The sequence below is a fragment of the Asparagus officinalis genome, chromosome 3 (genome assembly GCF_001876935.1).
Source record: "Asparagus officinalis chromosome 3, Aspof.V1, whole genome shotgun sequence".
Classification (NCBI taxonomy): Eukaryota; Viridiplantae; Streptophyta; class Magnoliopsida; order Asparagales; family Asparagaceae; genus Asparagus; species Asparagus officinalis.
Window position 1 is genome coordinate 97,826,738 of NC_033796.1, and position 13,674 is coordinate 97,840,411.

General features: G+C 37.5%; 1 protein-coding gene across 1 annotated transcript in view; it reads right to left on the reverse strand.

Moving 5' to 3' along the window:
* LOC109834515 (protein WVD2-like 1) overlaps nucleotides 2,236-13,674 on the reverse strand; it is a 33,626-nt gene continuing 22,187 nt past the window's right edge. Inside the window, exon 7 of the mRNA XM_020402558.1 lies at nucleotides 2,236-2,810. Coding sequence (XP_020258147.1) covers nucleotides 2,526-2,810 — 285 coding nt within the window. The 3' untranslated portion in view covers nucleotides 2,236-2,525. The remainder of the gene's footprint in view (nucleotides 2,811-13,674) is intronic.

Sequence of the window (13,674 nt, forward strand, 5' to 3'; positions counted from 1 at the left end):
ATTAACCCCAATAGCTAAGAACAAATTAAGAACAAAGAAGAAACCTAGAACTAGCTAGCAAATTTGTGTATTAAGAATGAGCATCTTACTTGTTTGAGCCTTTCGCGGCGATTTAATTATGCTCGTCTCGTCGATGGGCATCCTCCATCCATGATGGTGCATGATTGATTCCGTGAGTTAGGGGGAATGAAGCCTGGTCCGAAATCATTCTAGCTCTTTGGTGATCGAACCTGAAGATCTCGATCGATACGGCCAGCGTACGTATTCTTCATACGTGAATGACTTCGAACCAGACAACAATCCCCTCAACTATCAATGAATGAACGAGGGAGGGGGTGGGGGTGAGAGAGACCCATGCAAATGCAAATATATATCTTTATATGTGGACTTTTATACGTTGAGGGTCGTAGGAGAGAAGGGGTGGGTTTTTCTTTTTCTTTTTTTTCTTTTTTTTTTTTTTGGGTGGGGGGTGAGTGGGGAAGGAGATTACTAGTGTAAATGAATTTGGAGTTCACTTTCAAGAAAGCCCTCTCACACATGATGGCTACTGCATAAATTGGCTTATTAGTAGTTTTTTGTTAACGCAATGGGACTTTTAATTTGTCTCATGTATTATAATTGCAACTTACTCCTTCTAGAGCTTTTGTTAGATGCCATAATCATTAGGTCAACCTACTACATTAGTTTGAGCGTACTACGTGCTAGCTAGTAGCGTGACAATTAATTACAGCGGGTTCTAATTGAACACAACTTTCGGATAAGCTTATTTTTTTCGTGGACCTTTTCGCATTAAGCTATAGTTCATGGGGAATTTAGATGTGATGATTATATTCTCGGATTTGATTAATTAAGCTTCTTAATCAAACCTTTTTGTTATTCTTTATGGTCTGACTTAGCAAGGGGTCCTTGACATTGTGTCTTATTCCCAAGCAAAGGATTTCTCTTTTGCTTTATTTCCACTTGAAAAGAGAAGGAAAGAGAGGTCGAGGGAGCCTTGATAAAAATGGAGGTTGGGGTGGGGGGGTTTGCACAAGCCAAGTTGTGATTCCAAGCTTCAGTACCAAGCAAAACAGGAGGCGAGGGCCTCTGACAAAGCCCAAGCGAATTTCGCTAAAACCCCCCCAGATTCACTTCATAAGCTCCGCGACCCCCTACAACGGCTCTTGAGGACTTCATTGGAAAAGCCCTCTAAAGTCTGGGAAATTATAACTGACGGAGCCGAAGGACAACAAAATGTCTTTAAAAATAAAAACTAATACCCAATTTCCCCTTCATCCTCGTAGCCCCGTTGATGCTAATCTCCGAAATTTCGGGGAGTTTATGAAGCCCTCCAAAGTTCAGGGGGGTTTAGCGGAACTCACAAAGCTCTAGGTAGTTTGCACAAATTCCCCCAAGGTCCGGGGGGTTTCGTGAAATTTAACACCCCCCCAAAAAAAAAGTGAGGAGAGCAAAACTAAGAAAAGAGGACTTAGGGGATTTGGTAATGGAATATTGTCAGAAGGGGAAGTGATCTTGAAATGGCTGTTGGCGTTGGCGCCTGTTACGGAAGAACTAGGGAACATCGTGGGCACGTGAGAAAGCTCCAAGCGTGACCGTTACGCAACGCACCCCCCCTCAAATATGTTAAGATGCACAGCAGAAAAGCTTGGGTTTTGCTCGTCTCATGTGTCATTAAACACGTGTAGCTTTATAAAGACCATTAAACACGAAGCTTCGGTTTACGTTTTGGTTCGATGAAGATTTGAGGAGGATGAAGAGAGAGCTCCCTTTTCGTTCATCTTTGGCACTGTTTCAACATCTAATGCTCGCAGTATATCACTGTTGGAAAAATTGCTGATGACCTCAAGTGAGAGCCAATTCCTGCACCTAAAAATTGTACCTGATGTTGTGCTGGCTAACAAGAACATACAGCTAACATGCCCAACTCTGAAGCTAACAAAATACAGCCAACAAACAACCAAACTTGTGGCCACCCTAAACGGGTGACAACCACTATGATGTTAATTATGATGAACCTGTAAGGACTTGAACCGAGAATTCGACTGTAATAACTGTAATATGATAAGCAGTTAGCTCAGAAATCCTCTGACGAAGGAAACCGGTCACGGTTTTGCTCCACTTTCGGTATGGAAAAACCATACTCCAGATAAAGAACCGAGACAAACCGCATCGAAGTAGCAGGAGATCACTTGAGTTGCAGAAATCAATAACATGCAAGTAACTTTGTTAAGGCGATTCTCAAAACGGGCTTAAAATACAGACCGATAATACCAAAATCGAGCTGGTGTCCATTAAAAAAGACTGAGGCTCAAACCTTGTGTCAAGGCTAAATGTCACAACAGCAGTTTCAAGCCATAACAGTTCAGTTACATACAAACATTAGTATAACTTACATAATTTACAACATCAAACATCACACTGAGTCCCAGCAACAAGCTCTCCATATATAGATTCTTCCATAACCAAAAATATGAATCTTCAAAGAAATCAATGCTCCATTTCTGTGATGCAAGAGTAGATAGAGGTCAAGACTCTATGGCGATTTCAGCAGTTATCTGCTTGGTTACTCTAGGGTGGGACTTGCTGGACCCCTCTGTTGCAGATCTGGCTACTCCATTATTTTTGAGGACAGGACTCTCATTCTTTGCTTTGTTTTGCGGTTTGTTGCCAATTTTGTAACTCCCCAGACTGTGACGAGTTGCTCGTTCGGTTGCGTGATTGCTCTTGTTTTCTCCTTGAGAAGTATTCGTAGTATCACCACAACTCTTCCTTCGGCCAAGTTTTGGTGATTTTGCACGGGTTGTGGGTAGCTTTTGCATCGTAAGAAGATAAAAGGAAGTAAGGCGGGAGTTCACATTAAGGTACAGTACAAATAATTAGGCAATCAAGTCAGCAAGTAAAAGTGGAGTAATCTATTAGATGTATCTGCATTTAAACCATTTATTCTTTCTTATGGCTTGAACTGCATTTGTGATGAGCAAACTATCAAGTTCATAAATCGGTTTTAACAAACAGCTTCTACTAAGAGTTGTTTCTCCAAGGAAAGGGTCCGTGATCTGTAATAGTAAAACATTGTTGGTCAAAATGGATTTCAGAAATAAGGGTGGGCAAGATTACAGAAATAGATCAGTATGTTTAAAAGAAAAATACTACAACAACACAAGGATATTATAATTTCCTGGGCTGAGATTTTGAAAATGCACCTGTTTTGTTCCTTGACGAGCGTACGCCAATGGGCCCAAAACTAGTGATTAAACACTTTTATTCTTCTATTTAAAAGTGTGTCCAGGTTCAGTGCATAAATCAATAAATCATAAGAGAGAAAATTTACATCGTAAGGAGACAAAAAGATGTAAGGCTACAGTCCACATTAGGTTCCAACTTCCACGTGAAGAATTATCACAGGCTTACCCCATGTTAGGATATAAGTAACTACGCAAAAGTGGAGCAATCTAATAGAAATATCTATATTCAAACCATATGTCACGGTTAATGGCTCGCAACACAAGATTGTGCATTTCTGATGGACAGAGTATAACATTTACAGACCTCTTTCCCATAAAGGACTTCTCTTCTATTATCGGTTAATTTTCCAGGGAAAAGGTCCATGATCTGAAAGAGTAAGAGGACGATGGCTAAAATGGGCTTCAGAAACAGAGGAAGCGTAAGATGTCTGTAATAGATGAGTGTTTACAAAGAAATGTGTCAGAAGAACATAAGGCCATTAGATTTCCTGGGCTGAGATCTTGAAATTGCACCTATCTGGTTTTTGACTAGTTTACACTAATGGGGTTGCAAAATAAATTAATGAAGTTTAAAATCATGCACTGGTATCTTAAAAAAAATGTATAAGAGTTCCTATGGATCAGAAACAAATACATCATGAGAAAAATATTTACAATAAATCCAAGCTCAAAATCAAATTTGAAAAACAGTTTTTTTTTTTTTTTTGAGGTTGGGGGGCTGGCATATGGTTTTTGTAGTCCACAATTGTCCTCTTCTACCCCAATCTTGGTTGCCTTTACATTTCGTTCCCACTTTATAAATTTCATCACCTAACTTCCCAACACATGACTAGCCTTTTTTATTATGAACATCACTTGTATCAGAATGATTTCATCTCTAAGTTTTATAATGTGATTCTGTCCCTCCTATAAAACCAATCAGCTCCCTCTTAACAAATGAAAAGAAAAACATTGATTTTTTGAAGACATCCAGTCCCTTGATAAAATATGTTATAGGGGCAGTTTTGTTGCTTGGAGTCCTTAAGAATCTATGAAATTGTGAGTCCCAAGAACCAAACTTTTGTCAGATCAAAATCCAAGATTAACATATTTTGTTTGGTTCCAGCATCTGGGAACACAAAGAAATCCACATTTTGATGCCAACTAAGAAATACATGGTATCAGTAAATCGTCACCCCTTAAGGGTATATTTAGTTTGGATAATGTTCAGACATGACACTTATCATATCCATATCCACTTTCTGAAAACGGATATGGATAGGGATATTTTTTTGGTAAGAAAAAGCCATAACCATATCCACATTAAGCGTAAACGGATAAGATTCGGGTATTAGAGAAGCGAATAGGGATAGGATCACAAATACAAGTCGGATATTTGCAAAAGGAATATGACCCAGATATCAATCGAATATGCCAAAAAAAAGTCTAATTAAAAATATCACGTTAATTGGATAGTAAAATCATCGGTTACAAAAAGTTAATTCAAATAGTAAAACATCACGAAATTTTAACCACAGTAATCTAAGCAGACCTCACAAAATCAAGAATTGCATGCGGTTGATTACAAAAAAAAGTAGAAGACAAGAATTGAAACACAAAGTGCCCCAAAATTTTCTTCTAGACCTCACATATTATTACATTCATTGATAAAAAAATAATCAAATCATAGTATTTAAAATGTACAATTGATTACCTCAATAAAGCACAATCCAATAAACTAAAAACATATGATCATATCCCAAAGCGTAGGCAATTGTTATCAACATAATTAAAAATTTTATAATATTCATATCCGTAACTGTATCTATATTCGTATCTGAATCCGTTTCTTAGTATATATTTGAAGTCATTCAAATTCGAATATTTGGACCGTATCCGAAATTTGGATTGATATCCATATCCAACCAAAAATTCGAAACTATATCCAGAACCGTATCCGTAGCCGACTAGTTTTAAATTTTGGCTACCATATCTGCATGCATTTCGAATACAGTTGTGGATCAAATATATCCGGACCATTTTGCACTCCTAGTCACTCCCATTTCAAATTGTGCTGACAAAATGGACCAAATGGTAATTAAAAATTGAAAAAAGAGCCCCATAGTTTAATTAAGAATAAATTACTAGCGTTATCCACATTTTTCAATAAAAATCAATCAATACCAGCACGTGCATAAATTCAAATCCAACTTTGAATTTGTATGCAAACAAAGGATTCTAGAAAGTACACTTTGCCATATTCTAACCAAATCAAAATCCATGAGCCAAAATCAAAATCCAACACTTTCGATTTGTACGCAAACAAAGGATTCTGGAATTCTAACAAAAAATGAGGATTTGTGGAGTTCTAGAATTCTAACAAAAAAAATCCAACACTTTGTATTATTCCAACAAAAAATGAGGATTTGTGGAGTTCCGCAATCCTTGGATTTATGAAAATTTCCAAAATCAAAATCCATGAGCCAAACAACCCCTAATTTATTTTGTCCCTCCTCTAATACCAACAGCATCCCCATTTGAAATGAAAAATATATAAATATACATTATTTAAATTTTTTATCATTCTCTCTCTGCACCTTGAGAAAGAGGGTTTCGTTTACCTTGGGATGAAGAAGAAAGGTGAAGGATTTGGGCTTTGTGAGGTCAAAATTGTCTATCTTAACTAGTTGCATATAGGCGCATCCAATTAATGTAGATAACTTTATTTTACATATTGATCCTATCACATTCACCCTATGACAGGGTTTAATCTTTTATGTGGGCTTATAGTTTCCAATAGATTCAAGAGTTTATTGTTATCCTTCTGGGGAAAGGAATCTTCAACTAAGAGTCAATAAATATCATTAAAATAAAGGAAAGCTAGAAAAGAGAGAAAACACAATAATTTTATTAAAAAATAATCATGTATATAGCTTAACCAGGGGCATATTCCCAGTGTGCAATTTTCATATGAAATTTTAGACTGAAGATGTGGCAATTTGGATTTGGGTTCGCCTTAGAGGCTTGAGATGGAGTTTGGATTTTATCATAGAGTTAACTAAGTTATAGCATGCATATAAACCTAGCATGTGAACCTTAACTAACCATATTTTAAACCTCGAGTAGAGTTAATCCAATTTGATAAATACTTATTTTAAAACTCTCTAAATAACACATTTAAATATTTGGTCAACCATAAGTGAATGAGAACTTTGCAAATAAACCCTCCAAAACATATATTTTCATTCCCAAAACTCTCATGTCATGTCTATATAAACCCCACTCATTCTATTTGACTTTCATTTTCAAGAAGAATATCCCCCAAAACTTCTCTCCCCTCCACCACCTCTGGACCGGCCTCATCCAACAGCACCCCCCCATTTTTTCCATCATTTATCTTCTCCAAAAAAAAAGAGAAGAAGAAGAAGAAGAAGCATCTTGAGATAGCCTACAAAGGGCATTGATGCTTGGAATGAGAGGAGATTTGTGCATCCTCCAGGTAAAATTTCCTATAATTATACTATAATGATTCAAGCAAGTGTAAATTTGAATTTTCCATGATTAATAGCTGCTTTGATCATGCAATGTACATTTTTAGTTGAATTTAGGCTTGCATGTAATGGTAGATGGTATTTCGGTTCATGCATGGCAGTAGAAAGTAAAAAAGGCACCATATTTGCTCTTTTTTCAATAAAAATGTGATCCAGTATGAATATTGGGTTTCAAGTTGTGAAAAAGATGATCTTCGGATTTGGTTATGAGTTGCATGCAATGTATGGATCATTGAATAGGTTGCATGTTTGTCTCTATGGCTTATTCTCGTGCAGAAAATTTTCTGCAAGACATCCTGTTAGTATTTTAATCATAACTTTCTCTAGGAATGTCCTTCTTAAGTGAAATTTTCTATTTTCAAATTTGTATTCATGCACCTTTCTGTTGAACGTGGTTTGCTCAAATTTGGATATCATGTGCTATCGCGAATACTTAGTAGAAGTGGATGCATATGTCTCAAACAGACTACTTGAGACAAGTTCATTATGGAGAGCACAACTCCCAATATATAACTTGCATGTATGAAATTCTTTCGATTTCTGAAACTATTCTAATGTAGCTTTCTCTTAAAAGTAGTTTGGCTCATTCTTGACGTTTTTTGCTATCTTTAATTCATGACCAAACGTATCTTATGTGCACTTGAACCTGTGTGATAGAGCTCTATGACACTCATGCAATATCTTATCTATATCTTCGTGATCGTTAGTCATAATTTTAATCTGATTAGATATTCTGAAACTAGACTTCCATATCTTTCATTTGAATCTAATTTTATCCAATTCTGATATCTTTTACTAGTTTAAATCTGTGGTCAAACTCTATGTATGTGTACAGAATATTCAGTCTGCCCTCTGGTGGTGTGTTGCATGTATCTTAATTTTTGTTTAGTTTTGAGTAAGTAAAAATTTTATAGTCTGAAATTGGGTTTGTTAAATTATCCATGTCATATTTTTGGTTGTATTTTGATAGTGGATTATACCTGAAAGAGCTGGCAAGATGAGAGTAAATTATGTTCTCAGCAGCAATCTAAAATCCTGACCCTTTTATGTTGCATAGGGTAGAACTCTCTTTAGAAAGCTTGCACGAATTTCTTTTTGTTTTAAAAACTAGACATGTATAGAAACATTTTGAAAATTGTTTCACAAATTGTGGATGTCATTTGACACCTCGTTTATGCACTTAAATCTGCTACATAGCCTGCAGTTACAATCTATATATGTCATGTATATTCTGTGTATAACTTGCGTCATGCACATAAATCTTGAAAATAACTTACTGTTCTGAAAAGTAGATATATGTTAGTCATATGGCACTAATTTCATGCATTTTAGACATCAATTGCTCACTATCCATCCATCTCAAACTGCTTCATGTACACTATATTAGTTGTTTGTGCATATTTTAAGTGTTAGATGTAACCATCTCAAGTGTAGCATATACCATAATATAAGTTATAAGTTAGAAAAATAATAAAAGACCTGGTTGTCTAGAATCTCATATGGGGATACATGTATATGTATATTAGAGAAAGATTCTTGAATTCGTTCATCAATCCAGAGGAGCCGGCGCAAATGGTAGGTAACATTTCCTTGCATTCTCTCAATTCTTTGAGAGTTCAATTGATTACTTTCTTGAAATTCCTACGAGTTAATTTCCCATGCTCAGTTGTATATCTTATCACTTTCATAATATTCATATTTGAATCACTTCATGCTTGGGCTCTTTGTTGATTGCTTAACTATCGCTACTCTCATTGTTGTTATTTCGGTTAATATTCTCTGAATGATTATATTATGGCTATTAATCTTGCTTCGATGATTCCATTATTGGGAATGATAGTATTCTTTCCTTTGTTGGTGATTGATACTCTATATTCATGGATTATATCGTGTGTGAAGTACGCTTCACCGATTGGTGGTAATGAAAATGAGTCTCGGTGGGGACAATTCAGAAAAATAAAAAAATTGGATGCAAAGTCAATGTCTTTTCACCATCCCCGCAATGAATGTCTGTTCCTTTTTGGGTATGGAATCGCCACTCCATTTGGCAGCATCTACTAAATCAAGGGGGTTCATAAGCGTCTATATTTGTAAAATTGATTTTCGACGGAATGAAAAAGACATCTGCATAAGGGAGCTTGATTGCAAGACCCATCCGTTGAGCAGGGACGAAAGTCGGCCTTAGTGATAAGACGACACAGAGTGGAAGGGTCGTCGCTTAATGGATAAAAGTTACTCTAGGGATAACAGGCTGATCTTCCCCAAGAGTTTATATTGATGAGAAGTTATAGCACCTCGATGTCGGCTCTTCGCCACCTAGGGCTATAGCATATTCTAAAGGTTGGGTTGTTCGCCCATTAAAGTGGTACGTGAGCTAGCTTCAGCACATCATGAGATAGTTCGGTCCATGTACGGTGCGGGCGTTCGAGCATTGAGAGGACCTTTTCGAATTGAGAGATATATTGAGAGAGATTAAGAATTCTCACTATTTCTTAGATTTATGGATCAAATTCGATCCAGTATCATTCACTTCTATTTTTCCTATGTAAGGATGCTCCCCGGTGGGTATATAAAGGCATGCGTGGTTATTGATTATCCCTTGATTGGGAAAGTTTAGAATCCTAAATATTAGAGCTTCAATATTCATATTAACATGTTATTGCATTTCGACAAAGATCATGATAGGAGTATTGGTAGCTTATTGTTAAAATCCATTCGTTCCATTTCAAATATCAATGATTATTTCTTTCATTTATCCTCTTATGTTCTACTCAAGATTTTTATGGTCATCCATTGGGCCTAGGCTTACCCCTATTATTTTTGCATCCTTTCGCAGGTTACATAGTTGACAAGGACAAGGGGATCACAGACCCCGGCACAGAAGATTAGCTCTCGTGGCAATCATCGTAGGAGTTATTCTGTATTTACTTTTGTCGTACTTTTGACTTATTAGACATGTACTAATGTGTATTGTAGTTATTATCAAACTTGTACTATATTATTATCCCCTTTAGCTTTCCCCTATTCTGGTATTTTGTGGACTCTGTTGTCAATCTTGTGATTCTACGTGTTGTATATATTTGCGCTACTTAAATTTCGCTCTTCAATATTATTGTATATGTATAGGAGTGTATTCAGGTCGACCCTCCTTATTACAAACAGGTCATGCCTAATTTTTATGTAATGCTCGGGAGTTGCAAAGTGATATTAGAGCAAAGGTTAACATCTTAAGATTCCAACACAAAATACAAGGAAACTTATGAGTAGTTTGACTCAGTGCCAAACAAGACATTCTTGTGTACCTAGGGGACGTAGGGATCTTTCTAGTCGGTGTCAAACACCAGTCATGGAGGAATTATCTTTCCACGACATTCTTGTGATATCTATATTCCTAATAGATTCATTGAGTACCTTTCAATACTGATGGATGGCTTTTGACAGGCATGGCAGATTCTGATTCCACTGTTTCTAAGATAGAAGGATTCGTAGACGACACGGAGGTGTGATATGCGCATTCAGTTGATCGGGAGACCAGCTCCGAGGAGACTGGTCCACATGAGACGCTTGGGGAGAGAGTAGTTTATTTCCCGATTGGCCATCGTACTCGTAGACGATTGGCAAGGAGGGACGAGCTAGAGTAGATGACCATGAGAGCAAGGACCCTGTAGCCGAGGAGGATCCCGAGGAGGAGGGCCCTATGGAGGAAGATCCTGAGAAGGAGAATTTGGAGGATCCTGTAGAGAAGGAGCCCAAGGAGGACGAGGATTTGGAGGTGCCTATGGAGTTAGAGCCCCTGGAGGAGCCTATGGAGTGAGAGTTTGAGATGACAGTGGAGCCCATACATGGCGAGATTCTAGAGATGATACCATTTGTGTGAGAACCTTGATATGGACGAGGATTGGGCCTGAGAGGATGAGCGGATAGTGGAGGATCTTGCGATGGGTGATGAGCAGGAGATCGGTCTAGATGGTAGTGAGTCCCAACCGAGTGTGGACTCAGATATAAAGTCTACTTCATGCAGCACTTCCACCTCTTCTTAGAGATCGACCCGTAGGGTCACTAACTTTATGTGCCTACTTTCTTTTTATTTTATTTTATTTTTATTTTTTTTGGGGGGGGGGGCATCCAAGTGTGGTGTATTTTGGGATTGTATATTTTGACATATATCTTATATATAGATTATTGTACTTTTGGATAACTCTAGTAATGATGACTATGCAGTGGAGTAATCTACTTTTGAAGAACCCTAGTAATGATGATGTATATGTTAATCTTATATAAATGAAAAATCTTTTTTGTTGGATCAGTACTCTATGTTGATTAATTGATGTTCATTATATATCATGCAAGCAATAGAAATATTTCAGTCTTAATACTATTAGTATTCTATAGGATCTGAGTCTTTATTATATTTTCATATAGATAATAGTGAGAACAAGAGCAAATCCAAAATGAGTAAGGACAATGCATGGAGAATTTGCAAGAAGGATCGTTCGCTCCTGCCGAAGTAACAAGGAACATCGGTCAATGGCCTGTTGATCAGGCGGAACCGATGCAAGATCCATTGAAACGATTAGCGGAGATCCTCGAGTAGCGTATCAATTCTAGAAACAACCAACTGGCACTCGCTATCTCAGCCCTAAAACAATTCCGGAAGCTCACACTACTTTTTTGAGTACCACTGACCCTTTGGTAGCGAAAGAATAGTTTTTTTTACAGATGGAGAAGATATTTACAGTATTAAACTGTACGAAGGAGCAAAAGATGTCCTTTGCCTCCTCTATGTTCAAAGAAGTTGAACATTAGTAAAGGGAATTGTTGAGACTAGAAAGGGTCGCCCAGAGACAGATTGATTGAGACAAATTTGTGGAGCTCATAAATAAGAAGTATATCCCGGAGGGTGCTAAGGATAAGTGGGCTATCGAATTTCAATAGTTGCAACAGAACAACATAACGATATAGGAGTATGAGGCTAACTTTACTCAACTATCAAGGTTCACTCCACATTTGATAGCTGAAGAATATGATAAGACTAAGAAATTCTAAAGGGGACTCGGGGGAAATATCAGGGGGAAGTAGTGGCTCTCAGGATCCGGAACTATGCAGAACTGGTGGACACTACATTGAAAATTGAGAAAGACCAACTAGAATATCAGGAGATCCGCAATAAACAAAGATTGGCTAATTGCACACAGACTGAAGGATACCCCACAACTGACAAGTTAGCATCGAATTAGCCAGATCGGGGACAACAAAAGTTTCTTTTCATCATGATCGAGCAAACCAACAGAACAAAGTCACCAGTCTGCCCTAGATGTAAAAATAATCACTCCGGATATTGCAGACTTTATCGTGGATGCTATGAGTGTGGCCAGCCTGGACATTTCAAGAAAGATTGTCCAACCTTGTTGAATCAACCGATAACCGAACAAGCACCAGAAGGAAACCATACTATTCGACCTAATACCTAACAACAATCAAATGCTTCGCTGAGGAAGGCTTAGTCTCAACAGAGCGTACAGCAGACCCAGAGGAACCAAAAAAAGTCTTTGCTCTGACATGGAAGGATGCTCAAGCATCACCATCTGTGGTTGAAGGTACACTTCTCGTATGTTCATTCACTGCTCATGCACTTTTCAACCCCGGATCTACACTCTTTTGTATCACCTCACTTTGCTAGAAACTTTCCCAATTCACCGACACTGTTAAGTAGTGTATTAATTGTCTCCATGCCTATAGGTGGTAGTCTCCCAGCAACATATGTTTATAAGAATTATGGAGTTTTAGTGGGTGATCATATCATGAATGTAGACTTATATGCCTAGACATATCAGATTTTGTTGTTACCCTAAGAATGGATTGATTAACATCTCATCATGTTACTGAATTGTTTAAGAAAACTAATAAAGTCTAAACCAAAAGGAAGCGCAATTTTTGTTTTCTAAGAAGAAAGTAGAAGACCACTCACACACACCTAATCTCATCTATGAAGGCTACCAAATTGTTGAGACAGGACGGTAGTGGATATTTGCCTTGTGTGACAAGTGACCAACTGAATAAGAAGAATCTATCAAAGATACCTGTTGTGAGAGAGTACCCAGATATCTTTCCAGAAAATTTGCTAGGACTGCCTCCAGATCGGGAGTATTTGTGAAAAAGAAAGATGAGAGTATGAGACTCTGTATAGATTACAGAGAGTTGAATAAGATGATAGTTAAGAAAAAGTACCCACTCCCCACGATAGATGATTTATTTGATCAGCTCTAAGGAGCTCGATACTTTTCCAAGATCAATTTGAGATCAGGGTACCATTAATCGAAGATTAAACCCGAGGACATACCGAAGATAGCGTTTAGGACTCCATATGGTCACTACGAGTTTCTTGTGATGCTATTTGGGCTAATGAACGCACCAGCTACATTCATGGATTTAATCAACCAAATATTTCAATCATATCTAGATCAATTTGTAGTAGTTTTCATTGATGACATCCTAATTTATTCAAAGAGTTTCAAGCAGCATGAAAAACATATGAGAATTTTGTTGTAGACCCTGAAAGAGAAGCAGTTGCATGCAAAGTTTAAGTGTGAATTTTAGTTGGAGAAAGTGAAATGTTTGGGGCATGTGATCACTAGAGATAAGATATCTATGGATTCAGCGAAGGATGAGGTTGTTGTGAACTGGCCATGTCCAATCTTAGTGACCGATATTTGAAGCTTTTTAGGATGAGCAGGATATTATAGAAGATTTGTCAAAGGCTTTTCCCAATTAGCAGCCCCGTTGACTTATTTGACTCTGTGAGAATGCCAAGTTCAATTGAAGTGAGAAATAGGATGAGCATTTTTAGGAGTTGAAGAAACGGTTGGTAACCGCTCCTATTCTCACCATCCCTACGAGTT